We start from the raw sequence: 26,800 nt of genomic DNA, 5'->3' as shown, positions 1-26,800 counted from the left end.
GGAGTGAAAATATAGGGTGGGGTTAGATGTGACCCTTAAAAGCAGAGAACAGGAGGGGGAAGAATGCATTTTGCCAGGTCCCTTTCCGGTAGTAAATCTGCCAGGCTCTTGTACAGATTCTCAGCTCTCCCTCTGCTTCTTTTCTAGGCGTTCTCTTTATTACAATCCAGTATGTCTCAAGTCACCAGCATAGCGTAAGCTCTGCAAAAGAGAGCTAGTGTGCCAGGTCTGGCCCATGGAACTGGGCCTCTTTCTGCAAACCATCACAGGCTTGTAAGGAACAGTGCTAGTATCTTCCGCCTCTTTATCCTGCTGAGCTGAGCAGGTTCTGGTCCCTTCTCTTCCCTGATGGCTGCACTGATCCTTCAGGAGTAACCCCTTATATCTGTCAAAGTCTGCAGCCTGTGCCTGCAGAGAACTGAAGAGGCAAGGTTTTCCCATTGACAGAATGAAAATGTTCATGAGGAATTAAAAACTAAAGAGACAAAACCTTTCTTGTTCTATTAATTTACTAGCGAATGAAGTATCAGTCATCAGCTAAACTACTATTTTTTTTAGCTGCTTAAGTATTTGGATCACAAATTGGAGAGGCTTGATGAAAGGGAGAGTGTTTTTAAAGTACTTATGGTCAATTTGGATAATCCTGAGTGCAAGGTCACATAAGAATTTACATTTCTCGTCTTTCTTTATGTGGTACTCTTTGGTCATTGGAAAAGTGTATGTTAATATCTTGAAAGTTTCTAGTCAAGAGGATGCACCTAAACTTCACTTCAGGGTTATGAGGACGTTTGATGCATGCAGTAGGTGAGCCTGTATGAGTGTTTTCACAGCAGACATCTGTACACCAGGCAAATGCAAAATTCTTTGGTCAGTATTTTTACTAATCTTTCTGCCACGTACACATTGAATGACACATCTGGAAATTCATCTAGTTGCTGTTTTAGCAAGTGTTTTCAGAGGGAGAATCTAGTTTCTGGGTATTAAGACAGTAATGGAACTGTGATGTTTGCTTAGATTGGCTTTCCTAGAAGATAGTGTGTCATATCCTAATGGGACACTGTAATGTGCTAAATTCAGTCCTTGCTGAAGATAGTGAATGAACTGTGTCCAGAAATAAGTGGTTTTGTACATCCCTGTTCATATTACTAGAGTTCAAGGTCACTAGGAAGAGTTGTTGGGTTTTAATATACAGTATGTATTGTTTACCCATTCTTTCTTAAAAAGTGCCAAACTCTTCCCTGAACTACGTGAGCACTTTACTGTTCTATGTATAGCCAGTGACTTTCTTTTTCTTACACAAAGAGGGGGTAAGCATTTTTTTCTTCTCTTTTTTATTTATTTATGCTGAGGCAGCTAGATGGAAGAGTGCATCTTGCTTTTGGCTTCTGAAGGAAAGCTCTCTTTTGTTTAGTGTGCTGGGCTTTATATAGAATTGTTCTCTAGTAGGGATTATATAATATGATTATTTAGTTATCCTCCCTTCCAAAGGGTCATATATGTGATCTCTGATCAGTAGGGAAAAACTCACACTTTTGACCTTTCTGTCTCTTTGGACCCATTAGCTGTTGGACATAGTGGTGCTTCTAAAATTGCTTAATTGCTCCAAAGAGATCATTTCTTCTTACTCCGTTATCGCCATTTGATGCTGCCTCTCTACATGCTGCCAAACCCCCACAGTATATTATATTTTTATTTTTATGTAAAGCAGCTGTAAAACAAACTGTGGTTGTGTAAGTGTATTTGAAATCTCTGCTATTGGCTACTTCATTTTTTCACTTTGTCTCTTTTACATTTATAGTTTTGCCACCACAGGGAGCTAATGAAAAGCAAACATATAGACTGTTTAAAAATAATAATAATGCCATGCACAGATTCATGTTGCTTCCTTATTCATATTTGTTACCCTGTTTCACAGTCTAAGAAAGGTTAGGGCATGCTGTGCTGGGGTGGGTTTTTGTTTTTTTGGTGGGAGGATCAGGTTTTTTGTTGTCTCTGTGCATGGGTTTGACTGTTACAGTCCTCTGATTTTAAGAAACTTGAACAATTTTAGAGCAAGTGAACATATAGCAAACAAAGAAAGGAAAAGGATAAATGCACCTGCTGTAAGACATTGATCTAGATGAAGGGAGGTCTGTTGAACTGTTTTGGGTTTTTTAATACATGCATGCCTGTAGGGAATCAATCCTGTGTGCACCCTTAGGACCCTCACAGGATTATGAAAGGTGATTTATTTTATGTGTTCAAGTTTCTCTTTAGAAGTAGTACTGAAGAAAACAAGGGCTTAAATTGTCCTATATTTTTTTTATTCTTCCTGTACCTCTTTTGGTATGTAGTAGAACTGCATGTCTCAAGAGTAAAATTATTAAATGCATGTATTTATTATGGGTCTGACTTTCAACACTAGCTGTTTACAGTATGAGTACTTGTTGAGATGATGAGTCTCTTGATCATTCTTCGCCCTAGTGGGAAAAGTGTGTAAAAACAGCACAACAGCCACTGGGCAGCCTCTCTCAACTTTTCATCCACGCTAGTCACAGCTGCTAAGACATTTTTAATAGATAGATTTTTATTCGTTTAAGCTGTTTTTCTGCTTTATTTGGAGCTTGCATGGCTTAAACCTTGCTTTCCACTTTGTTCAGAAAGATACCTGAACTCACTTGCCACTGAGCCAGAGCTGCCTTCATTCTGTAGCCTGTGCTGGGGAGGCACACTTTTTTGGGGGACTGCTCTACTTGGATAAAGGAACAGAAACAAACTATAAAGATGAAAAGATGCTCAGGAGGGGAATGTGTATTTGGATTTTGCCAGCAGTTAAAGGAAAATCCTTTACAGCAAGGAAGGCTCTCAATATGCGCTTTGCAGAAGGTGAATTGTTCAAGAAGAATGAGAATATAACATAGCTACCAGACTTCAAGTTTGACATGGAGTAGATTTTAGCTTGGTTTTTATTTTGCCCCCTATTTAATTTTGAAAATTATGAGGTAATTAATAATAATTTACAAGTTTAAAAATCGCTAGATATTATCTGTACAACAGCTCTAACGTAACAGCATTGCTTTTCGCTAGTGGTGTGTTTAGAGCATGCGTGTGTGCAAACACGCGTTGTGCATTCACTTACCAGAGCACCGTTGTATTTCTGAGAAAGTAAAGGGTTATTCTCAGTTTACTTTCTCTATGGTTCCATTGCCCCAGATGTGCAAAAATAGCTGTATGGAAAAGAATTATTGTAAGATTAACCTTCCTTCTTCAGCATTTACCTTGTCTTGCACAAGTTGACAGAACACACGTTTTCCTAAACTCTGAACATTGTATCACCCAGGAGTACACATGGGAAAGTCTGTTAAGTGCAGGCAAAACGGACTCCAAGGATAATGCTGACTTGCCACAGCTAATCCCAGTGGTATAAAGGTTAAGGCCAAACTTCTTGTCATGACTGAGAGCAAAAGGTGTTAGCCGGGCTCAGTGCTGCAGCATTGTATATTCCTGTAGCAAAACTAGTTTACTACAAAATAGTAATGTCATTCTAGGTCTGCCATTGTGGAAGACTTAAGCATGAGGATGTGTGTGATCTGAACAAATATCTAAGCAAAGGGGTTGAAGTGGGCTAATTCTCTTATCAATCCTAGGTGGTCTTTCTGCACTTCTATAGTGTTATGGTAGCAGTAGCTGCTCATTATAACTGCCACTGAAGTGAGTTACTACACCTATGGAGGCATGCAGATTGTGTGTGTGTTAATACGCATTTGCATGTTTGGACACACAGGCATATATACTCAGATTTTATATATGAAATAGTGTGGGTATGATCAGAACTAGATATAACTGTACTTTTATCACCCAAGTTTGTTAAAAGATTTATGGCATTTTTAGAAAACCCGACCTGAATGTCATCACACTCAATTAGGACACCTCATTTGGTATTTCACCCACCTGGGTTTCCTTTTTCCATCAAATCCTTCTGTCAGCAAGTGAGAACTAATTGTGCTCTTGTGCCCTTGGCTAATCATAGCAGACTGGTGGCTTTCCCCCAGTCTTTGCAAAGCTCTGACTTGGGAAAATGAACAACTTAATTTTGTAAGAACACTTTGTTTCATAAACTGTTTCATTGTTGAAAAGATATCTTTTTTAAAAAAATCTAATGCAAATGACATTTGGATCCAAAAGAGTTTTTCTGCTCCAGAAATTTGTTTTCCAGTCCTGAAAGCTGGCCACATATAGCTGATGCCTTTTCACACGTAACTAATGTATATTAACGATGCTGGTGTAAAGATCAAGGATCCCATGATACTGCAGAATGAAGCATTGCGATGTAAGCATATTTTTCCTCAAGTACAGTGTCTTTTCCCTTAAACATAAGAACAACCAGAAATTTTCAAAATGAAGAGGCTGTAGTCCTCATTTAAGTAGTGTAACATAAAAGGACAATGATCTGGGACAACTCAGATAGTTCGTTTTGTAGTTGTCCTCCTGAATTGCTGTCTTGTCATGATTTGTGGTACCTAGCCTGGGAGAGAGGTTCAGCCAAAGCCCTAGAAATATCTTTCAAGCATGCTCTATGCATACTAGACAGGTGGCCAAGATTTCATACAGAAACTGCCAGACTTCTGAAGTAAATTTTTTCCTGCATTCTGTGGTTTTATTTAGAAGATTTGATGCTATTTTGGATGCAGCTAACTGCACCAGTGTCTCAGTCATTGAAATGTGAGGGAAGCTGGTGGTATGCTCAGTAAGCCATGCTGTAGGCTGGTATTGCATCTGAGGGTAGGTAACCTTTGTATTTAGGGGTCAGTCCTATAGCCGAGGTAATACAAAAGCTCTGTAGTTTCTCTTGAGTTGTCCTTTACTGTCCTGCAGTAACTCAATCAAGCAAGGTTCCCACTGAAATTGTAGCAGCAATGTCATCAGTCTGTAATCCAGTGAAGTCCCTCTGAATTCGAATTCCACTGCTTTTATAAAATTAATGCCTCTACATAGAGATCCCTGTTTTATGAAATGTTTTGGTTGAACTCAAGCTTGTGTCTGGTGCAGCTTTCCCTGAGATCATGGTTGTTATATACAGATACAGAGGTCCACCCTTCCTGCAAGTGCCCAGAAACATCTTTGCAAAACTGTGGCATCGATTCCTTTTAAGCCGTTCATCCATGACCTTGTTGATGGCGCCTGAGAACTTGCTTATGCTCACAGATAAGTTGTAACTGTTGACTGTAACCGCTTCTACAGTGTGGTTTAAAATAGCATGCTGAATATGTGTGATATCAGATGTTTGGGTGACATTACATGATTGGTTCTCTTCTCATTTTATTACTGTCCCTCTCCCTCACTAGCATCTTCAGCCACACATGCTGTATTTTGTTTGGTTACAGTTTGCAGTTTGTTTGTTGTTGGCTTTTTTCTTCAAATATAGCCATACCTGTGTTGAATAGGGGACTGTCTTTTAACGCTTGTAGTATTTGTTTTCTCATGTTCTTTCATAAGCTTCTTGCTCAGAGTTCATAAAGTGTGAGTTTCTTTACTTGTTCTTCTTTCTCTGATTCCCCTAGTAGACAGACAAGTTTACTCTATCTGGAAGAACACAGCCAGGATCTTATTTAACTTTTAGCTTCGTGCTGCACTGAACACTAGTGCAGAAAGAAGAAAATAAATTGGAAACATCTGCTTTCTTTTTCTCATAACAGAAGAACAAAGAGAGATGTTCTATTGAAATCAAAGGTGGCAAATACAAGAGTAATAAAGGGAAGGTATTATATGTGTCTTTCACACATATAATTAGGCTATGGAACTTACTGTCACAGGAAATTATTGAGGCCAAGAACATAACAGGATTTGAAGTAGAATTGGGCAGGCATGTGGCTATCATGAATGTTCGAAGTTAGTCTTACGGTCATTTTGGAGCAATATTAAACCTATGCTCCTAGGCTTAAGCAAGTTTATCTTGAGATGTTGTATCTGAAGAGCGTGCTTTTTTGTGTTCCTTCAAATTAAGCTTGCCTATGACTAAAATTTACTTGAATTCTGAGTATTGCATGGAAATCCTTTTGTTCCATCCCAGCTTGTACATACGCAAGCATTTTTCTGCCTCCCTTCTTCCCCATACACATGTACGCGCCTGTCTTATATCTCTTTGGGACTGGATATCCTCCTCACATATTGTCTTTGTCCCTTTCTATACCCCTTTTCCATCTCCCTTTCCATATCAGCTCATCCCAGGAATGACTGTTATGCATCATGTCTGATCAGGTTACATGGGAATGCCTACGGAAATGACCTACAAAGTGAGCAATAGAATCCGAGGACTTATGAATTATTAATACCTACACAGAGCAAGAGCCACAACGTTGATTAAACTTGAGTATGCTGTGATGAGTGAAATCACTGTATTTCTGTAAAGGAAGTGGTGATGGTAGCAGGCTCTTTACCATGCCTTGGCTTTTTAATAAGTAGTACTTCAAGTTATGGAATTAATTCCGCAGAGTGGAAAAATATCAGGAGCGAAGTAATAAATATGTTAAAAGGTTTGACTATTGTAGTTGACATTTACGCCTGCAAATCTCGGCAGAGCTTTAAACCACACAGTTCCTACACATTTGGGCCAGGGAGGAGAAATATTTTCTTGATATGCTAAAGCTACCTTTTCTTAAAAACAAAACCAAAACATAACCACAAAACAGAACCAAACAAACAAAACCCCCAAACCCAACAAACCCACATCTGTAGTATCAGAAAGAATAAAAAAAAAAAACCAAACCAAAAAAGTTGAGAAAAAAAACCACAGTGGAAACAACGATTAGAAATCCCTGGGCATTAGCCAAAATACTCAAGGTCTTTAGATTCTCTTATTGTGAGTTTAGGAAAGGCAACTTGAATAAATCATGTGGCTTTAAAGGAAAGAACCTTAAAATGTCTGCTGTAGAGGAGTTCAGCTCTCTTTGCAGAGCTGTGTGCATTCCTTTGTAAGGTTCTGCTGTTCTGCAATTACGTAAAACTAGTCAAATTAATGACAGAAGCAAAGCTTGTTGCTTGTTGCTAAGATGCTCAGCTGCAGCATTGATTGATAACAAACTCTTAGAGTTTATTCTTCCATAAAGAATGCAATATTCTCTCATTTTGCAGGATGCAGAAGCAACAAGGATGCTTTCAAAAGTGTCCTTTGCTGACAGTAAGTGTGAGAATGAGGAATGCCATCATTACTAACTGGGCTGAGTGTGATGAAGCAACGCCCCCATCAAACTGCTTTGTAGCAATCTGGCTTTTGCAGTCACTGCTGTTTTTTTTCCAGGTTCCCAAAAGAGATTTCTGCATGTCCTGCATTGCATATGAATTTGTTCTGCTTAATTTGATGGGAGTTTTGTCATTGATTTTAAGTAGCCCAGACCGATATGGAAGTATTGGCTTCTAGAAAGACACTTGACAAATGTATTTGCTAGCAAGACAGATATTTAATAGCAAATGGTCTGCTGCAAACTTCTTACTTTGAAAGCAGGGAAGAAACTTATTCTTCACTAGCCTAGTGCTCATTAAGGGCATACCTATGGTGATAAGTCTTCCCAGTTTGAAAGAGGAAGGGCAGGAGGTATTTCTGGCATGTAAATGAGAGAAAGGCTTGATATAGATACCTACAAAGTAATGTCTTGTCCATCAACTTTTGTGTAATGCTGTCTACTTTATCTCAAAAAGAATATTGGAAAAGTAGGTGGATTTTGGAGAGGAGAGATGGAAATTATTAAAAAATAAACGGGAGGAGTTCTCATGTGAAGATACAGGGATTGTTTCCTTCAGAAAGTAGACTGAATATTTATTTTCCATGTTTTTATTCTTTAGAGAAAATACACAGGAAGCTTATTTTCATGTCTTCTAATACAAGAACAAAGGCATATAGAATGAGTTTAAAAGATAGATAAATTTAATTTATTTAATTTTTACAGAATGAAATTAGACACACGGATTCCATGCTGTATTACATTGCTGAAGCCAGGATTTTAGCAAGCTTCAAAAAGACTCAGACTTCTATGGAGGGCAAAACCAGATGGAATTACTGCAGCTTATTCGTAATACCGATTTCGGAAGGGAAACATAAATGCCTGATTTTGAGGTTCAATCAATTACCACTGAGAATGTGGCTAAAGTACGGGAAAGCAGAAGACCTGGCAGGACCCTTCGAATGCTCATCTCTGCTCCATTTGACACTGGAAACCAGAGACAGGGCATTGGAATGGGTGGACTTCAGATCTGATCCAGCCTGGTGATTTCCTACGTTTCTTTTGATAAGCTAGTAGAGGAACAAAGTTCTGTGACAAAATCTGCATTTCACCTGCGATCAAAGTCTTTCCAGTAATACTACTTTTATTATACTAATGGGTGGACAGAGCTTTAATTTAACATTGCTTTATAGGGGAAACCTGTGTTTAGAAAAAATCTTTAAGTCTGGTTATAAAAGGGTTTATGCGTTATGAAACACACACATATGTATATACAAATATATATGTGACAAAAGCACCTCTAAGAGTAATTTCCAAAAGTATTTCCCATAATGTTTTTTGTGAAATTAATATCTGTCTCAGAGAATTGAAACTTAAAGATGAAAACGAGTGCATACGTACTTTGTCGTATTCCAGTACTTAATCTTAAGGATGACTTTGCCTAATCAGTTTTCATGTTTGTGGTATCATTAATTCACGGCTTGAAAGTTACATGTGTGAGATGTGGTTTTAATCCACTCTGTATAAATAGATGTGAAAAATCATTTTAGTGTTGGTTAGTTTGCTACTCCGTGAATGATACTACCATTGGGATGATTTTTTTCTGTGTGATGATCTGTTCTACTCTTCTGTGACAGTCACAAACTCAGCAGAAGACAACTCTCTTCAGTTAGTTCAGTTAGTTGTCTCATCATAACTTTTAATTACATTTGATTAAGAACCCAATACAAAAGAAAAATCTATTAAAAGTTTGTTTTAATTATGAGTGTCAGCTGCCTCTGGAATTTTTCTGTTCTTACTGATTTATGAAGAAAACGGTACTCTAGGGCTTTTACTTACTGACCTTTCTGAATTGACATCTTGGCATAGAAACTAAAATGAAGAAATCTCTCTTCATTATTTTACCTTGCAAGTTTAGATAGGATTGCCTACACTGGCTGAGGAATTTTGTAGCATAATGTGAGTAGTGTAAATGTATTTACATTGTAAACGTATTGCTGTTTGAACATCTTTATTTCACTAAAAGGAATATTTGAAATGACTTTAGTGAGAAAATCAAAGTGAATGAAGCTGTAGTGACTGGAAACAAATCATTTTTCTTTGTTCTTACAGTGCTTTTTCCTACCTTTGTACCCTAAATCCCTGTGATTTGTAGCTAATGATAGATTTATTTCTCTTCTTAGGTTGATATGGATGTGAAATTACATCAAGCATAGGGATTAAGGCTGTCAGTTCTTCCAGGTGTTTTACCAAACTACCGTATACTATTATGCTGGTTTCATATTTGTGCCTAATTACAAGTAATGTATTCAGATTTTCTTCAGAAAATTAGTAGTGTAAAATTAGGTGCAAACAGTACATCTATCTCTCTGTCAGTTTTAAATTTTTGTAGGCATGCCTATTAATTTCTGTTGCTGTCTGTATGGAAATGGTTACAGCATAACAACTCTCAAAACATACCCAAGAACTCTCTCCTAATCTTGTCACTCTTGCTTTAAGGTGTTACTTTTAACAGCGCTCAGGTTAAAAGGTTATCAAAGGTAAACTGCTGTCTCTGAAAGAGTGCATGGGTATGAGAGGTGTGCTTTCCTCCTCCTGCTCTATGAAATATAATACAAAAATCTCATGTGAGCGTTACTAGAAATTAAATTGTTAAAACCATCCAACAAAGAAATGTGACTTTTTGCTAAATGCCACTAAAGATCCTTCTCTGTGAACTTCATGATGGGTTGCACAGGAAGCTTATGGGGAAAATGTCCTTTTTTTTTTTTTTGACTAGAAGAGCCTCTGGATCATCGGAACATACCTGAAGTAGTATTTAACATCAGTGTTTTCAGCTAATTACAGTGTAAACTTAGAATGATTTTTTTTTTTTGTGACAGCAAAAGGTTGAAACTTAGTTTAAACTAAGAATGTCAGTGATCAGGTGAAGGAGCAAAGTTTCTACGCTGTGTGGGACCAGGAGTGATGTGGAGGAGGATGCCTGCACTGCTTGTGCTCCTTGGCAGTTGCCTTTTACCTGCCTGCTTGCAGACCTCTGTCAGCAGAACTTAACTGCCAGCCGTGGGTGGTGTCTTTCCAGCCTATTAAATTGTTGCTACGTCTTCTCTCTTTGGTGGAAATCAGGGAGGAGCAGACACCTCTGTTGGCTTTTATGTGTGTGAATGTGGAGTGGTTTTTATAAAAGGTGTAAGTGATGTAATGCTCTAAGCTGAAACTCTTAGTGCCTGGCACTTCATTGTCTTTAATGTTTCCTTACATTCAGGAGATGCTTCCAGACAAAAATGTCACAAAGTGAAGGCAATGGGAAGTTTGAAAGTCAGTGATATGGTTTGTTTGGGGCTTGGGGTTTTTTTTGTTTGTTTATTTGGGTTTTTTGGTTTTTGGTTTGGTTTTATGCTTTGGGGAGAAGTTACTTAATGTCAATTGCCAAACAGGGTTCTGGAGAAAACAGATAATTTGTGAAGGACTGTATCTGCCCCTTCAAGTTAAGGCGTGCAAGTTGGCCCCAAAACTGTATACATTATTTGAGAGCACTGCTTAGTTCTCTTGTAGCTCCGAATGTGGATTAAATTTAATGTTCCCAATACTCTGAAAAGAAAAAAAATATAGAAAGCTTTAGAAGGCCACCACAAATTCCTATTTAGGCTATCCTTACGTGTGTGAAAATGCTCTCAAGAAATCAAAAGGCTATTTTTGTATTTAAATCCCTTGAAAAATTGTTGTTGGTTTTGTCTTGGGTTTTTTTCCCTAAGGTTTTGCTCTCATGTCAGCTTCAGAATAATATTTAGGTAAGAAAATGCTACAATAAATGCTGATTGGCTGTTGTGACTGGCTTGTGTTTGCAACTGCTACTAATGAGAACAACTTGCAGTGGTATGTAAACAATTTTTAGTGGCTGCTATGTAGTTGGCTAGCAGCTGTGCTGTATTAAAGTGTAGGTAATCTTGTTTTACTTAAAAAATAGTGAACTCACATCTCAGATCTCTCAGATAAAATTTCTAGTCTGTGCATGTTAAAGTTTCAAAACTCAAAGGCGGTGTTTTCCAATTACTTTTCTACTAGGCAGCTTTGATGGTTTGGAATTGTGAAAATCAGTAAAGGCACGCTCTGGGTAGTGCAGCATAACCGACAATATTTTGTTGTTGGTTTGAGTAACCAAACTTTGTTTTGGTATAGGGTGGTTTGTTCAATTTTGCTGTTACCACCTGCAGTGAAACAGCTTAATCCAAATGCAGTGATCTTGATTTGTTTAGTGAATGGCAAGGAAAGGAAGTTAATGTAAAGTTCATTGTAGATAAAGGAGAAAGGGAAGACATCCAGATTAGATTTTTTTTTTTCCTTTCTAGGTTTCATGTATTGTTAAGATACATCCTTCAAAACATAATATAATTTGATTAGCAACATAATGTTATCGGCATCAACATTGGTATGCTAGTGGGAAGCAATAGAATGATGTGAAGCCAGATTAATGGGATGACCTGGTTCTCTGGTTAGGTAATGTTGACTCTACCTATCCTTGATCTGATGGGAAAGAGACTGTTGATTGGCTGATGGATTTCTTTTAATTTGTAGCATGTTTTTAAGGCGGGTTGGTTGGTAGGTGGTGGGACAGGAGGATCAGTTTTGGAGCATGTGGTACATATGAAAATCTTTTTCCTTAGGTTATGTTCTCTTGATAACTTAAAGTTGCATATAAGCTAGCAATCTTAAAATACTGCATCATCTGTTCAGAGTACAGGCATTAAACAGAATCCTTGGAGTTCAGTGCAAGAGAAATGGTATTGTATCTCCAGCCTGGCAATGCATTGTCCACCCCCTTTAAAGTAGCCCTTTTCCTCCCCATGGAAGGAAGAAAGCTACTTGAGGAGACAGCTGGGTGAAGCCACAAGAACCATGTCCTTATTAGTTTGAGGAAGTTTGAGTCTTGTCTGCTTTCAATTTTCAGCATAGCAGGGGCTTCTTGCCAAGTGTTGCACATCATCTTTAACTTTCTGGGGCCAGTTTTTCCAAGCTGGTTTGTAGCTGCTGTTGCCTTTTCAATCTAAGTTATTTAGCATATGCATTTCTTGATCAACAGAATTACTAGTTATAATTAAATCAATAGAGCAAACTGGTGATAATAAAGTTCAAGATTATAACCAGTCCACTATGTTATCTCAATGCTGATAGGTCGACTTATGAAAAATCATGGGATCCTTTTTTTTCCTTTTCTCTCCCCTCCCCCACCAAAGAGGGCAAGTGACTTTTGAAGAGACAGAAGCCTCCAGATCACAGAAGCCCAAACTTAGCAGTTTTACAATTGATGTACTACAGGGTGCCTAAATATTTATGGTGTGCTGGGCTTTTTTATCTCTTTATTGAGACCATCTTTCATATTCCTTCACTGATATTGACAGGACAGGAGATGCGTGTGGAGGACAGAGACACAGGTGTAGGTCCCAGCTTGATTCTGGAATGGCAGGTTAATTGTGGTGGACTTCCATTTTTCTCTAGTGGATAAAACATGGTATTTAGGGGAGAGCCCTCTGATCATTTTAATATAGCACAGTTAGGGCTGCTTATGGGGGGAATGGGGCGTTACTGAACTGTTTTGTTGTCAGAGGCGGTAGTCTCTTTTCCGCGTGTGAAGAACCTACTATGTCTCAATAAGTACCAGGAGGAAGTAGAGCCTTTGTTTTCTCTTGAGGGGTATGCCACATTTGAGGTTAGCGACACAAGAACTTTCTTATTTATTAACAGTATTGATTCTCTTTTATTGTTTGTAAATACAGGATTTTCAGTTTGATGCTGGGCAACCACTTTAAGAGTGTGTTTGCTTTACAAAAGCATTAAAATTGCAGAAACAAATAGGTTTACTAGTTATTTCTATACCAACTTTGAAAAACCTGTTGGAACATGAGGAGGTCCAGACCAAATGGTGTAGCTGCAAAAATGCAGCATTTGTGAAACAGCCTAGTTTTGCTTACCAATTGTAAATTACTCATATGTGCCATAAATACTACCTTTGGAAATGAGGTCTCATGTGAAGGAATTTCTGTCCCCGTATTGACAGCTAATAGCCCAGTTGACAAACGGCAGGAAGGAAACTGATGTAAAAATAACACAAATTTGAGTTGGCAGAGCACAGTTTCTACCATCATGTCGTCTTGTCATTTTAAATAAGCCGTTGCTAATTGTTAGGCAAGTCAGATTCTCATCTACTCTTTCCCAATTTGTTTTATTGTTTCTTGTGCAGGGTATTATTTAATGGGAGATGCAAGGTCAAATATAAGCCAATCCATTTGATTTTATTTAACTTTTGGTCATGGTGTCAAGCTATAACTACGAGGAGAAAAGGAAAACATTTGCATACAATTAAAATAATTTTATTGACTACTTAAAGTCTGCCATTTTCTGTATTTGTGTACTGTACCTACTAAAGCCGCAGACTTGTAGAAACAGTCGGCCTTTCTGTAGTCATGTTGGATACTGAAGATGTTCCTACATGTAGTGGGACAAAATTCAAGCGCTTTGAGGTGGAGAAGGCTAGGAAGAAGCCACTGCAAAGAAAAATGGAAGCCCAGAGAGCTGAGCAGGCTGGACTTATTTTCAATTTTGGAACCAATGCTAAATGGATTAATTTCTCTTGAACCTTTTTATGGGGACTTGCTCCTAAATTGAAGTGATTATTGCTAAACTAGAGCTGCAGCACACTCCTGAGAATATCATAAGTCTCCTTCTGACCTCTCCGTTAACTGAGATTTTTATTTTAAATCTTTGAAGCCTGGTTTAAAAATCAAACTCTACAGTGAAATTAATCAAGAGGGTTGGCCTTTTCACCAAGTAGTTTAGTAGCAACTTCATGGTAATATTTTGCAGAGACTGAAATATTTCAGGTGAAGGTCCTGAACTTGCAAGTACTCCTGGGCATTTCTCTTCTTATTGTAATTGAAAAGAGTGAGATCTTGGCAACAATAAGGCTCTTGGTTGTTTTGTGATCTTGTTGCCAAGCAGTTTTATATAAACTGGAAAACGTGGTCTTCCCTCCCCCCACCCTCCAAGAAATCCCCCTGAAACAGTTTTCCTTGAAGTCTCATAAATCCCTGCATAACACCTTATCAGCTCCATTATCAGAGCTATTTGGTTATTTAGTTCCTTTTTTAACCTCATAAGAATGTAATTCGTTGCACCATTTATCCTCCAGTTTAAGCTTTGTGCAATTTATGTGCAATTTTTCAAACCTCCCCTCCCCAATTTTACATTAGTCTGATACTTCAGGGAAAAGCTTTCCCAGATGCTAAAACAGAAATTCTGTGCATGCTCTTCTCTGTTAGAAATGTGGTGGGATTTGTAAGGTACTTTACCCTTGTGCAATAATATTGTGACTGCCATTTTAAATTTAAGACAGAAAATACAGTGCCTTCAACGAGTTACAAGAAAAATAATAATATTTACTGCTTTGTACTTGAAAACTGTGCCCTGAACATGCATTAGAAGGAGAATTAAGTTCTGTTTTCACAATTTTATAGTTTGGATTGCTGTAGCAATATAATGCTCCATCTTTGCTCACTTACCTCTCCTTTCCCTCCTTTGCTCCCTTCTTAGGTTTTAATTAAAGCCAGCTGCAACTTTTTCTCTTGCTGTCTTTTCCCTGTGTCGCTCATTGAGCTCGTAGGCATTTCACCTGTGGTCAATCCATCATTTTTAGCTAATGTTAACACAGTGGAGCAGCTTGGCTGTGTGTAATGACAGTGGGCAAAAAAATCACTCTAATTCACATGGGCATGTGGTAATTCAGTATGATACCTTTAACTTTCCGTGGTTGCCCAGGAGGGGTTTTGTTGTGTTGTCATTTTTTTTTTCTTCCTTTCTTTTCTGTTCATTTCCATCCTTTGACTAAAAATGGAAGGCAAAAAACTTATCACACTTTTAAACAACTTGACTGAAAAATGGCATTTAAATGGATGACCCAGGGTATCCTTTTAACTACCTCTATCTTGTCTGTTTGAATTTCTTCCTAATAACTGTGTAATGTTTTAATGTTTATTTTATAACTGAAAATCCCGTGTAAGTTGTATATATGAGTCTTTGGATTGCATTGTAGCATGCTTAGCGTACTGGGGTCCTATCTGTGAATGGAGTGTCTCGGTGCTATAGTAATAGCAATAATAATAATAATAATAATACATTTTGGTAGCTAAAGCATGTGCAGAAAGTGACAATTTATTTCTAAAATTAGAGCTATGCATTAATATAAAGTTTTTGGAGTGACATTGTGGCCAAAGGTTTAGCTGCTTTTTTTGTTTTGTTGATTTTAATTCTGTTCTTTGACACTCCCATTTTTAACACAGCTTGCTTAAAGATCTGAAGAGCAAAATTTCTTTGAATGAGGGATTTTGTAAGTGTGTGGTTTTTTCAGTGGCTAAGCTAGATGAGCTGTCCTGCTTCTTTGTAGACCCTGCATATGCCTCCCCCAGTGATCTGGGACTTCTAGGTTACTTTTGCAATCTCTGCACCAGATTCAGCTGAACAATGTAGGTGAGCAAGCTCAGCGTGGACCCGCTTGGTGGACTACCAGAAACGAAAGCATATTTACCCTGAGGTCAGGAATGGGGTGGATTAGGAGGGAAAATAAAGGCGCACCAGAACTTCGTGTAAGAATGATATGCTGCCTCCCTGCCAGTCAAGATTTCTAATGCATTTTGGGCTTGCTTCTTTAAAAAAACAAAAAGAGAGGGGAAAAAAAAAAAAAAGAAAAAAAGAGGGGGAGGGGAAAGAAAGGGGTAAAAGAGACCTTCTAATAGTGGACTAAGTATTACCTAAAGCAGCCTAGTAAGGTGATGTGTACATGACCAAGATGTAATCCATGTTCAGTCATTCACTGTCTCTTGCAACAAAATAAAACAACAAAAAAAAATGATGTTGCTGTCAGTTTGTAATGGTGCAGCTTTACGTTGGAGATCACTAGATTCTCTGCCACCTTGGAATTCCCATGTGTTGTTAGTGTGTTGTTTGCTTTCTGATTTGAGCTATGTCCCTTGGAAAAGGTCATGTCTGCAGCGTTTTTGGAAATTATATTTATTTTCCACAAGTGTGCAACTTCAAAGCAGCTTAGCTACTTGCATCAGACTCTTCCTGTTCAGGGAAAAATAGCTTCAAAAATAGCATCTAGGGATACAGAGTAGTTGGGGTATGAGTTTGTGGTTTTGCTACTTGCAGTTTTGACTGAAACATATTGTAGTTTTTCATTAGCTGTTATTTACTTCAGCATACCATGAAATTGCCCTCCTTCTCATCACCCTGATGGATAGCAGTCTCTGGCATTTTTAAACTACTCTGCTAAATTAGTTAGGTTTTAAAAGGAACATGCGCTGCTTTGGTATATCAGGGTGGTTTCCTAGTGTCTGTAGCATTGACTGGTTTTGATTCATTTATCACTATAGTGATCTGCTGTTGCACGTTTTCTGTACCTCAAAGAAGAACTAAAGTGTTCACCAGGCTGTATTTTCATTAGAGGAAAAGCTATATTATAATTTGATCAACTCCTAGAAAGGACCAGGTAGTTTCCAAATGTACTAGCAAGTTGACATAGGTAATGGGCTCTGAGTCATTCTCCTGGAAAGTACCAGCAGTGTTTTCCCAAGGATTTTCATACATTAGCTGTATGTGGTGAACACCAAAAAATCCTGCCTTCCCTCCATGGCATAGGCATACTTGGAGTGATTTGCCATGGGGTGCCCAAGCAAAGGAGCGAGCTGAGTCTGTGTATGCGAAATATCAGGGTGGTATCATGTAACCCAGGCCTGTGATGGAGGTTGTATCTGGCTGACTTTGGGGGTTGGACTAAATGACCTCTAAAGGTCCCTTCCAACCTAAACCGTTCTATGATTCTATGACTTAATAGGAAAAAGCCACACACTGGCTGTTCTTGCAGACTATGTCATTTCAGCCTTTACAATACATGAAAAAGTGTGTCTGTGTGTGTGTCCTCTCCGTGAACGCTTAATCTCTGAGACAGAGACCTATGTTTACAACTGCTCAGTACTGCAAGGCGTCTGAGCATGCAGCCAATTCACCTAGGCATCATTCTGCTCGCCAGCCTCTGCTGCAGGAGTTTCTAGTTTACCTGTTTGGTTTTTAAGTTGAGAAAGAACATGGCACCTGCCAGCAAAGGGAGTCAGAACAAGATGATGTTTTTCCAAAGCAACACCAAGCTCTAAGTTCTGACTGGACCAAGGGGGACTTGGCCCAGGCAGAACTTTGAGCTTGGTCTCACCTGTGCCGAGGCTTTCTCTCTGCCTTGCCTTTACCAGCAGGATTCAGACTGCTGCTTCTAGACTTGGAAAGTTAGAGACTCCTCGAACAAAAACTACCGTGGCACTGGGCATTAGTGTCATAACATCTGCCCAGAGGATAAACTAGCAGCAACTTGGGAATGATCAGAAACAGTTAGAGTGGGTGCAGTGCATCTTTGAGTATGTCACCGTCTTTCCAGGGAACAGAGATCTCACTTGCACTGCTGTGTAACACATGTTGCCTGATAACCATATTGGCAATGATGGGTTGGGATTTTTTCAGTCTGTTGATTGAATTCTGAAAAGCTTAAAAGGTAAGCTTAGTACATCACTGCTAATGCCTACTGACGTCTTACAAAGATGTTGTATTCTTAATATGGAGGTCTAGCAGTATATTACTTGCATGCAGTGATAGCTCTAATTGGAAACCTAATAGGATACAAGAGATTTCGAAGACTATTACAAATAATAATATATTATTTTTTAAGTCTTTGGGATTTTTTTATTGACAGTCCTTTGGGTTGAACCTGGAAATAAAATGCAAAGTGTTCAAATATTTCTCATTGGTTCAGAGGGCTGTATTCAGTGCTAATCGCACATCACATTTCTTGAGTGCCGAAGTGCTCCCAGTTGGCAGTTCTCGTGACATAAATTCCAACAGTAAATCGGTGCTAGCAAAGCTCAAGTGCCTGTTCCGTTCAGTAGCTCCATCTTTAGGGGAGGGAGGGGAAGATGATCGCTGCTGCGACTTGCAGTAATGACAGTGTGTCAGTAGGTTGCTAATACGTACATAAAGAGGTGATTCTTTGGAGTGGTGGCTAAAGGTGCCCCAGAGAGTCCTTTTCAGTAAGTTTGCACAGTTAAGCTGGTGTCTTTCAAGAGGTAGAGCTTCCTGTTGAAATACAACACTCTTCCAGTCTAATGCACAAGTGGTAACTGGAGAGTACTGAGTGCCCAAATATATAGACCTACACAGGACAGGGACAAGTCATTAACGTGGAGCAGGATGCCAGGAGTGTTCAGGATGGAATGGCTTTTACTTTAATTTAGTACCGATCTTGAGCTGCACAGGGTTTTGTGTTCTGAGGAGAGAAATCTTTCCCTAGTGGCTGGTGCATCACTTTGCAAAGAACCTGTCTCCCTTTACTGCTTTCTTACGTGCTTTCCTTCCCCTGGAAGCATGCTTTTAGTCACAGCTTTGCTATTGTTGAACTATTTAGCACCAACATGTTGTGAACTTTTTATTTCTAGTTTAATCTGAAAATTTTAGGTTTGATAACTGAATTAACTCCCTTTCTCTCCCGTAATTCCCCTGCTGTCAAGAACATGTTCACCAGTACTGCAAAGAGCGGGGGGGGAAGCATGTCTCTGATCACTGTTGTTACATTGAAAATTTATGTTTTTGTAACTGTATTTCTATTTGTAATGCTGTAACTAACACCTAGCAATTACTCTGGTTCCCTTCACATTAATCAAATGCATATTGTGATATATATTTTGAATTTATTGGATTGCCTTCCCTCGCAAGTAGTACTGCTCTATGGGTGTTATAATATGAAAAGAACCTTTTTTAAATCTTACTGTCATATATTAGCCTTGTTAAAAGAATGGGGAAAGAAGAGCAAGGCTGGTTTTCATTGTATTAGGGATGTTAAAATCTGTCCCCTTATAGAACAAGGGGAGAAGAGATTTCTGAAGTCATAGCACATCCATGATGGAAAAAGCTGTGTCAGCACCTCCCTTTATGCAAAGGGAGTTTTCAGCTCTGGCATCTTACAGATAAAATACTACCATAGCAGCACAGAAAGAAAGAGGCAGCAATGGAGTCCTAAACCATTAATGGCTTTATAGGTTGAGCTGTACTTAAAAATACTCTGTGACATATGGCACGCTACAGAATACAAGTGTCTGAGGATCTCAGTAAAACTAATTTTCAACAAGCAGATATTGGTGTTCTACAACACCTTTAGCTTGTGCTTGCTCTTGGTGAGCTGCCAGCAGGATAGGGAGAATCTAGAATTAGACAAAGCTGATTTGAGAAAGCACTGTTTTAATTTGACACAGTGATTTTAATTCCCCTTACAAAAGCAGTTCCACAATACAAACTATATCAGTGGGATGAGTTCATGTGTTCTCATTTTAGAAGTCAGTGTAGCAAAATGATAAGAATGTAGAAAATCTGGCATTTAAGAGTATCACCGTGTATTTGGCTTCCTTCAATTATACCACGAGCCTTGGTTTAGCAATAATACAGAAATATATTTTAATTTTAAAGAACACACAGGATTAATAAAATCCGTATAAGTCCTTCATTTATTTAGTGTGGTCTTTGATGTCATACAGTTTTATTAAGACTGAGATGGAAGAGCCATTTCTGAAATACAGTAGGAAATTGTTCTTTGAAACTTAACTTTTCTGTTGCATTGAGATTGTGAAGCATGTTTAGGAGTAGTTCCGGGCAATGCCGCTCTTGAAAGTGTCAGGAGAGAGGGGACTGGAAACCATACCCCACCTCTAGTTTCTCAGCTTTGCTAAGCAGTCTTGGAACACTGCTAAATCCAGGTAAGATCTCGGAGATTTTTGGAAGCATTCAATCTACCTTTAATCCCTGTCTTTACTTCAGGTGGTATATGAAGCGTAACACTGAAAACTTTCTTCCATGTCATACTTGAAGAATGTAAGAGGTCATATTTATTTGAACTGTGGTAACATTCCTATACCATTTGGTTTTTTATCTCTTAGCGCTGGCCCCAAAGGTGATAACATCTACGAATGGAGATCAACCATTCTAGGACCTCCAGGCTCAGTCTATGAGGGAGGCGTTTTCTTCCTTGACATCACATTTACACCAGAATATCCTTTCAAGCCTCCAAAGGTAAGAGACCTGTAGCTGATGCATTAAGTCATGAACGCTCAACAGACTATTGAGTAGCAAGCAGTGTTAATGGAATGCTGCCCATTTGAAAGCTACTGTCTTTAAGAACAAGCTTAAGCTAATTTCAGACATTACATTGGTTTATATTAGCTGATATTAACAGCTTTTCTAATCCTATTGATCAGTATTTTAGAGCTTGTTTTCTTTTTCCTTGCCTCTGTTTATATGAGGTCCTAAGCAATTAGTGCAAGCATCAGGACAGGACTGAGAAACTGAAAAGTAAATAAACTTGGGGAGAGGAGAAAGGATACAAATACTTGTTTCTCAAACCACTCAGTTTTCATAAGCATAACAAATATGTGTGTTTTGGCCACTAAGTAGTATTTAATTTTTCAGTTTTGCTGGGTACTTGTGTTGTTCACCTACCTGTACAGTAACACACTTTTTCTGTAGGTGTGTTACATTTGTGAAGCTCTTCTATTCCAGTGTTGTTGATGTTCCAATGCCACAAGGCAAATACCAGTGCAAGTGAATGTTATCTTGTGGTTCACATACTTGGCCAGAGGAAGAGTGTTGGGTTACAAGAAGAGGTGGTTGTGTATACAATTCATGTTTGCCTTGTATCTGAAAGCATTTATGTGCATGTTTAACACTCTACTTAAAAGTAGTTGCACTGGTGAGGTAAATGCCAATGACTGCCCCATCTTCAGACTCTGGTCTAATCTGCAGTAGAAAGGGCTTGCTATGGTTCAGGTCTTCAGTCCATCTCAGCAGAGACAATGCTAAGTGGTTGTACCAGACAAATTAATACAAGCTTCCCAAATTAAGGAAACTGGCTGTTCTTGCTAACATAACTTCAGGGTTTCTGGTAGTATCAAAAGGACCTTAAATTCTACCCTTAAGCTAGAGCTCCAATTGACAAGCAGCATGGTCTATCTTGGGACATACCTAGTGATTTCCTCCTGATGCCTGTCCATCCCTCTTTGGATGTTCTCTGGCAGCACAGATGGGTCTCTTGTGTCATGTGTTAGAGTTAAATTCAGTTCAGGATAGTTTTTCACTATTTTGGTTTAATTAGTTTGCATCGGATAATTTATTGTCCAACTGCCTATATGCAGTACCTTGTGAGCCCAGTAAGCATTTAAAGAGGGAGCTTTTACCTTCCCATGTGTGCTTTGCTACAACTTTGCTTTCTATGCTGCAGGTCAGAACATTTATTATCCTGGGCTTATTCAGCCTGATGCCTTATAAGACCATATTATAACTACCAGTGGTATTGAGGCAGCCCTACATGCCAAGTTCCCTGCTGCAGAACAAAAGATACAGTTTTGTCATTCCAACTCAGCCCTGCTTTCTGCTCTGTGCTTTTGACAGGCATCTCTTTGCCTTTGTCTTTGGATCTAAACCCTCACCCAGATGAAAAGAAGGGTGGGACTTAAAAAAAATGCAGGCACCACTTAGTAAGGCCTTAAAAGACTAGTTTAGTGGACGTTCACTGTATTGTAGCAGACATATTTAAATGGAGTCTTTCATCCAGCAAAGTCCAAGTTGATTTACGAACCACATATATGTATGGACATAAAATACATCACATAAAGTGTGACTGCTTCAGTCACATTGAGATGGGATATAGGAAAAAGCATAGCAGTGTTCTAATAAAACATACTTGTGCTACTTGGACGCTTCAGGTTTAAATGAAGAACATTTCTTTTGCTGAGAACCAAAGACTGTTGTAGCAGCTCCTGTGTTAATACCTATGCTAATGTTAATCAATGATAATGTGGAAAATATAATTATCATATTGCTCCTGCTTTATTCCCACTAATTTGTTGATTTCAGGTTGCCCAACTGCTTGCAGTGACTGATAAATATTGTTTGTGGGTCATCTGGAAGTGGTAGGACTAATGTAATTACCATAGACTTTCTATATTTGTCTTATGGGGCGAGAAATAAAGAAACAGCTAGTTGGAACAAAAACCAGTGTATCATTTTTATGATAAGCAGTAGTAGAGCAGTAGAGTGGTTGAAGGTCACTTCAAAAGCCTTGACCTCTGAAACAATTAAGCCCTCTAGAGTGAAGGGACTAGTTTCCCTTGAATCTTCCTTGAAAAAGGCCTTAAACCAGTGGAAGAAAACCCCTACTGCCTCTTTGAGTCCTTGGTAATTCTTACAAGGACAGTCCCTACTGTGGGCTGCCCCGTGGTGAAGTGCCTGTAGTAGAACACATTCCATAACTTGAAAATGAAATGTCATTAAAGGATTTATCTTCATGAAGTGAGATGAAACTGGTCATCTAGGCAGGTTTCCAAGCCTTTAGGAATATGCATGAGAGAAGGTGTTGAGGCATAGCCACTATTAATAAATGCTGTGTGGTTGATGAGCATCTTAGAGATGTGTGATGAAGGATATACAGGTGCAGCCTTTGAGGATTTGGTCTAGCTCCAGCCAGGGGTTTGATTCAGTATGTTGGAGCAAACTTTTGGGTGGAGGATGTGCTATAGGAGAGCCAGAGGACTATGCTGGAAGTGATATTAACAGAATCCTGGAAGCATATGAAGGACTGCACTACTGTGCTTGAGGTTGGAGAAGTTAAAGGTCTTGGAATTTGACTTGGAAATACATTGCACAGTACAAGGAACTTCAGTGGGAGAAATCTGATACAGGGTCAGACACACTCTCTCCTTCCCTAAATATGTATGATGGAGTTCCTTTGCATTTATTGAGCATTCCATGCAACACTTTGAAGATGTTAGTGTTAATCAGTTCTCTGCTTTTAGGTTTTCTCATTTTGAGTGGTATTCTGGTTTTGCATTTGTTTCAGATAGCAATGGAGTCAGGCAGATGCTGGGTGGGCCTGGATTCAGGAGAACCCGATAAACAAGTATAATTAGAATTTAAGAGTTCAGTACTTAGTCCTGAAGGTGATTGCTATTCTTTTCTACTATTACAATGGACGTTTTCCCAAGAGTTACATTATAGTTGGGTTAGATTTCATTTATTGAGGTAAAAACAGTAACTTATGTTGACCTGGTGTGTGCTTTGATCATTTGTACTAATAACCTCTAACCACTTCCTTCCCCCCACTCCCATTTTGCTGCTTGTGTAAATTAACCTCTGCTATCACTTCGGGGTAAGGTTGAGATTAGCTTCTTTAATGTCTTTTCAAAAGCTGAGTTTAACTCTGTATAGTTACTGCATTAATGTAATCTCAGGTGGGACATTTCCAAAGGATTGTTCAGTTACACTCTATTTTAATGCTATTCCACATGCTGTTCTCTTGACCCTGAATACATTGTACTACCTTCCAAGTAACTCAGCTTCCCTGGTTCTGGTCTGATTCTGCTAGCTTTATGCGATTTCCCCCTCCACACACCCACCCACCCTCACCCCCCCACCTTAAAAGGTGTAATGAACATTTATTTTAAATATTTTTGTTTCTTTTTAAGTGGGCCGCCAATTCCTCCCCCTCTCCCAGCTTCATTTGGGTTCCCTGCACGGCTGGCTTTTGTACTATCAGCAAAAATTGTAAATGGCAAACAGCTGGACTAGATGTGTCTAACACCACCCCAATTCTGACTTGCTGCTTAAGTGAAAACAAGTTGAGGTTTTCCCCTCTGTGCTTTGGATAGGTAGGGCTCCTCTAACTGGAGGAAACTGATTTTGGTACCATGGGTATAACCCTTAAGGGTCGTATCTTAAGGAACCAGGCTGTTCTGCAAATATATGGGAGTCTTCTTTCTTTCTCTCTTTCCCCTCCTTCATGAATAAGAATTAGAAAGTCTTATTCTTAAAGGCAAACAGGACTCATGCTTTGTTATCAGTTATTGGTCAACTGGACTTGAGAGACTGCCTATGGAGTATTTAGCTTTTGTGCTCAAAATCAGGATTAGCAACTTTCTGTCTTTACGAATTAGACCTCTTGACCTCTCTGTTAATTTGGTCCTTATTGTATCAACTTGGAAATAATCCACACTTTCCCTTCTGGAAGTGTTTAATCTGTTAGAATTATTTTTCACCTACATTTAGAAGCCCTCTTGGAAAGAGACCAAAGCTGCAGGTCAAATGAGAAGTACTGAGCAAGCCTTGAGGGCTGCTCGGGAACCCGAGGCAGAGCCGTTGCCAGCAACTGGAAATGCCGCAAGCTTCTGTTTTGCCCTAAACAGTATGGGTTGGGGCAGGTACCGCAGAGTCAGATCTGCCCTCCGCTCAGGCTGATGTGCGTGGACTTCCACATAACCGTAGGGAGTTATTGCTGCTTTTCCTCTGAGGATTAAGGTGATCTGGGAAACAAAGGTCGTTTTGACTTACTTGCTATACCTCTAAGGTTCCCTAGGTAAAAAGCAGCAGGGGTTCTTTGTTTTGGAGTTGCAGCTCGTTGCGGAAGGTGTGGGAGAGAGACACTTCTCTGCGCTCTTGCAGACATTTTGCTGTTCCCACCCATAATGTGCCAAAGTGTAGGGATTTGGGGTTGTTTTTTGTTTGTTTGCTTCCTGATTTAATCTAAAACGCAAGCAGCTTACGAGGAGCAAAGCGGAAAGTCTCCCCAAGCGTGCAGTGTGGGTGTCTCCTCTGTGACAAGTAACTGCTTTTGTGAGTCTGAAAATAGCCCGTGTGCTCTGTGCACCGGGAGCGATCTTGGAAACGCTGCACGGGTGCGATGCAAGGGGGTTCGCCAGGCACTGGGGTTTTGTAGCTGTGTCACTCCGCCCCACGCCCGCTCCCCGAGCCTGTGAGAGGGAGGGTTGCAGGCAAATTTTTTGCATCAGAAAGATGGTAGGAGAAATGAGGGTTGGCTGGCAAGTTTTATGTGTGGGCTGGAGAAATCTCAGGAGAAAGCACTAGTGTGTTCTTGTCGTACAGCACACTTACATGTTTCATTTAGTGTGTTTCGCAAATACCCCCATGACTGATAAACAGACAATAAAATCTGTGGGTGTGAATAGCTGACAAATTCCGAGGTTTTAGGGCACGAACCCACTAACCTTTGTTCGCGCAGATAATCCTAATTCATGCAAGTTCCACCAAATTGGTTGTTGCTGTTTATCCAGTGAGTCAGAGTAAGGCCTTTCTGCAGGTCACATTGTATTCTCCTGGAAACGGCTTGTGGTGCTTTTGTTTCCCTTTTGGATAAGTTCCGTGGCAAGCTGCCCGGCTCATTCACATCTCCCACATTTGAAAATAATAAAATCTAACCGAGTCCTCAGCACTTGGAAGTGATGGGAGCTGCCATTCCAAGTGCCCCAGCCTGTTTGGGGGGTTTTACGGGTGATCGTGAGCCCAGTGGGAGAAAAATATTGGTGTTAAAGCCCCAGGCCCCTTTGCCTCCGTGAGCAAAAAGACAAAAGGTAATAAATATAATAATTAAAAGAATTTTTAAACCCCACAACCTGGGTTTCCCGGTGACTGTAAGCACCCGTGGTTGGAAAGTTGGCGGTTGTTTGGCCGGGAGGCGGTACGTGTGTCGCCAGCCACGAGCCCGTGCCGAGGCCTCGGTGATTCACCCCAGGGCTCCGGTACATCACCCACATCCTGCGGTTCGGTTCCCTTTCCTTCGGGCGGGAAGCCTGCGCCGTCACCCGTCACGGCGTGTTTAACACCGCTCAGGCGTACTTGGAGGGGCTGGAAACGGTACTGCCGGCTAACGTGCCTGTGAGACTCTATTTTTTGATTTAAAATCAGGCTCTTCTGATTTGCCTCCAGCATCAAAGGTGTCCCCCGGCCGTATCTCTTGTTTTACCCTCGAACTACCTGTGGGAAACAGCCTTTTAGCGCAAGGCGGCCGCGGTCGGTCGAGGTGGGGGTGCCGGGGAGCACGGCCGTTCCCTGCCCGCCGGAGGGCGGGGCGGCAAGGCCCGGCCCGGCCCGGCCCGGCCCGGCCTGGCGGCGGGGGCGGGTGCGCTCCCGCCAAGGGCCACGAGAGGGCGGCGGCGGCCCGGGGAGCCCGCCCGGCCTCGGCCCCGGCGCCGGCGCCGGCGCCGGCCCCGCAGCGGGGGCTAGCCTAGGGGCCCCGGCTCGGTCCATCACCCTGAGCCCGGGCCCAAAGGCCGGCCTTCGTGCCCCCTTCTCCCCCAGCGTGCGTGGGCGCTTCTCCTTTTTGCCTTCAGTTTTTACTCCCTGTCGCTTCACCGCATTGTGTGGTAAAACATACCCGTTTCTTGCAGGTAACGTTTCGGACAAGAATCTACCACTGTAATATTAACAGCCAAGGCGTCATCTGCCTGGACATTTTAAAAGACAACTGGAGTCCAGCATTAACTATTTCTAAAGTTCTCCTCTCCATCTGCTCCCTCCTCACAGACTGCAACCCGGGTAAGTCCCCTGTGTGGCCAGGCAGGCCGCCTTCCACCGTGCACCCCACCTGGCACCCAAGGGACGTGGCCCTCATCTCCTCCCGTTGGCTTCGGCCAGTGTGGCTCTGGCCTCCGGCACAGCACGTTTCCCTCTCCAGGGCA

At 40.3% G+C, this 26,800-nt stretch overlaps 1 protein-coding gene across 1 annotated transcript in view; it reads left to right on the top strand.

Moving 5' to 3' along the window:
* Window positions 1-26,800, top strand: part of LOC104047683 (ubiquitin-conjugating enzyme E2 E1) — a 44,793-nt gene that overhangs the window by 16,649 nt on the left and 1,344 nt on the right. The window contains 2 exon segments of the mRNA XM_064444275.1: window positions 20,216-20,348; window positions 26,510-26,657. Of these exon segments, the coding sequence (XP_064300345.1) occupies window positions 20,216-20,348; window positions 26,510-26,657 (281 nt within the window).

Source organism: Phalacrocorax carbo, chromosome 2 (assembly GCF_963921805.1).
Source record: "Phalacrocorax carbo chromosome 2, bPhaCar2.1, whole genome shotgun sequence".
Classification (NCBI taxonomy): domain Eukaryota; kingdom Metazoa; phylum Chordata; class Aves; order Suliformes; family Phalacrocoracidae; genus Phalacrocorax; species Phalacrocorax carbo.
Note: the sequence above shows the minus strand (reverse complement) of the source record. Positions and strands in the feature narration are given on the sequence as shown.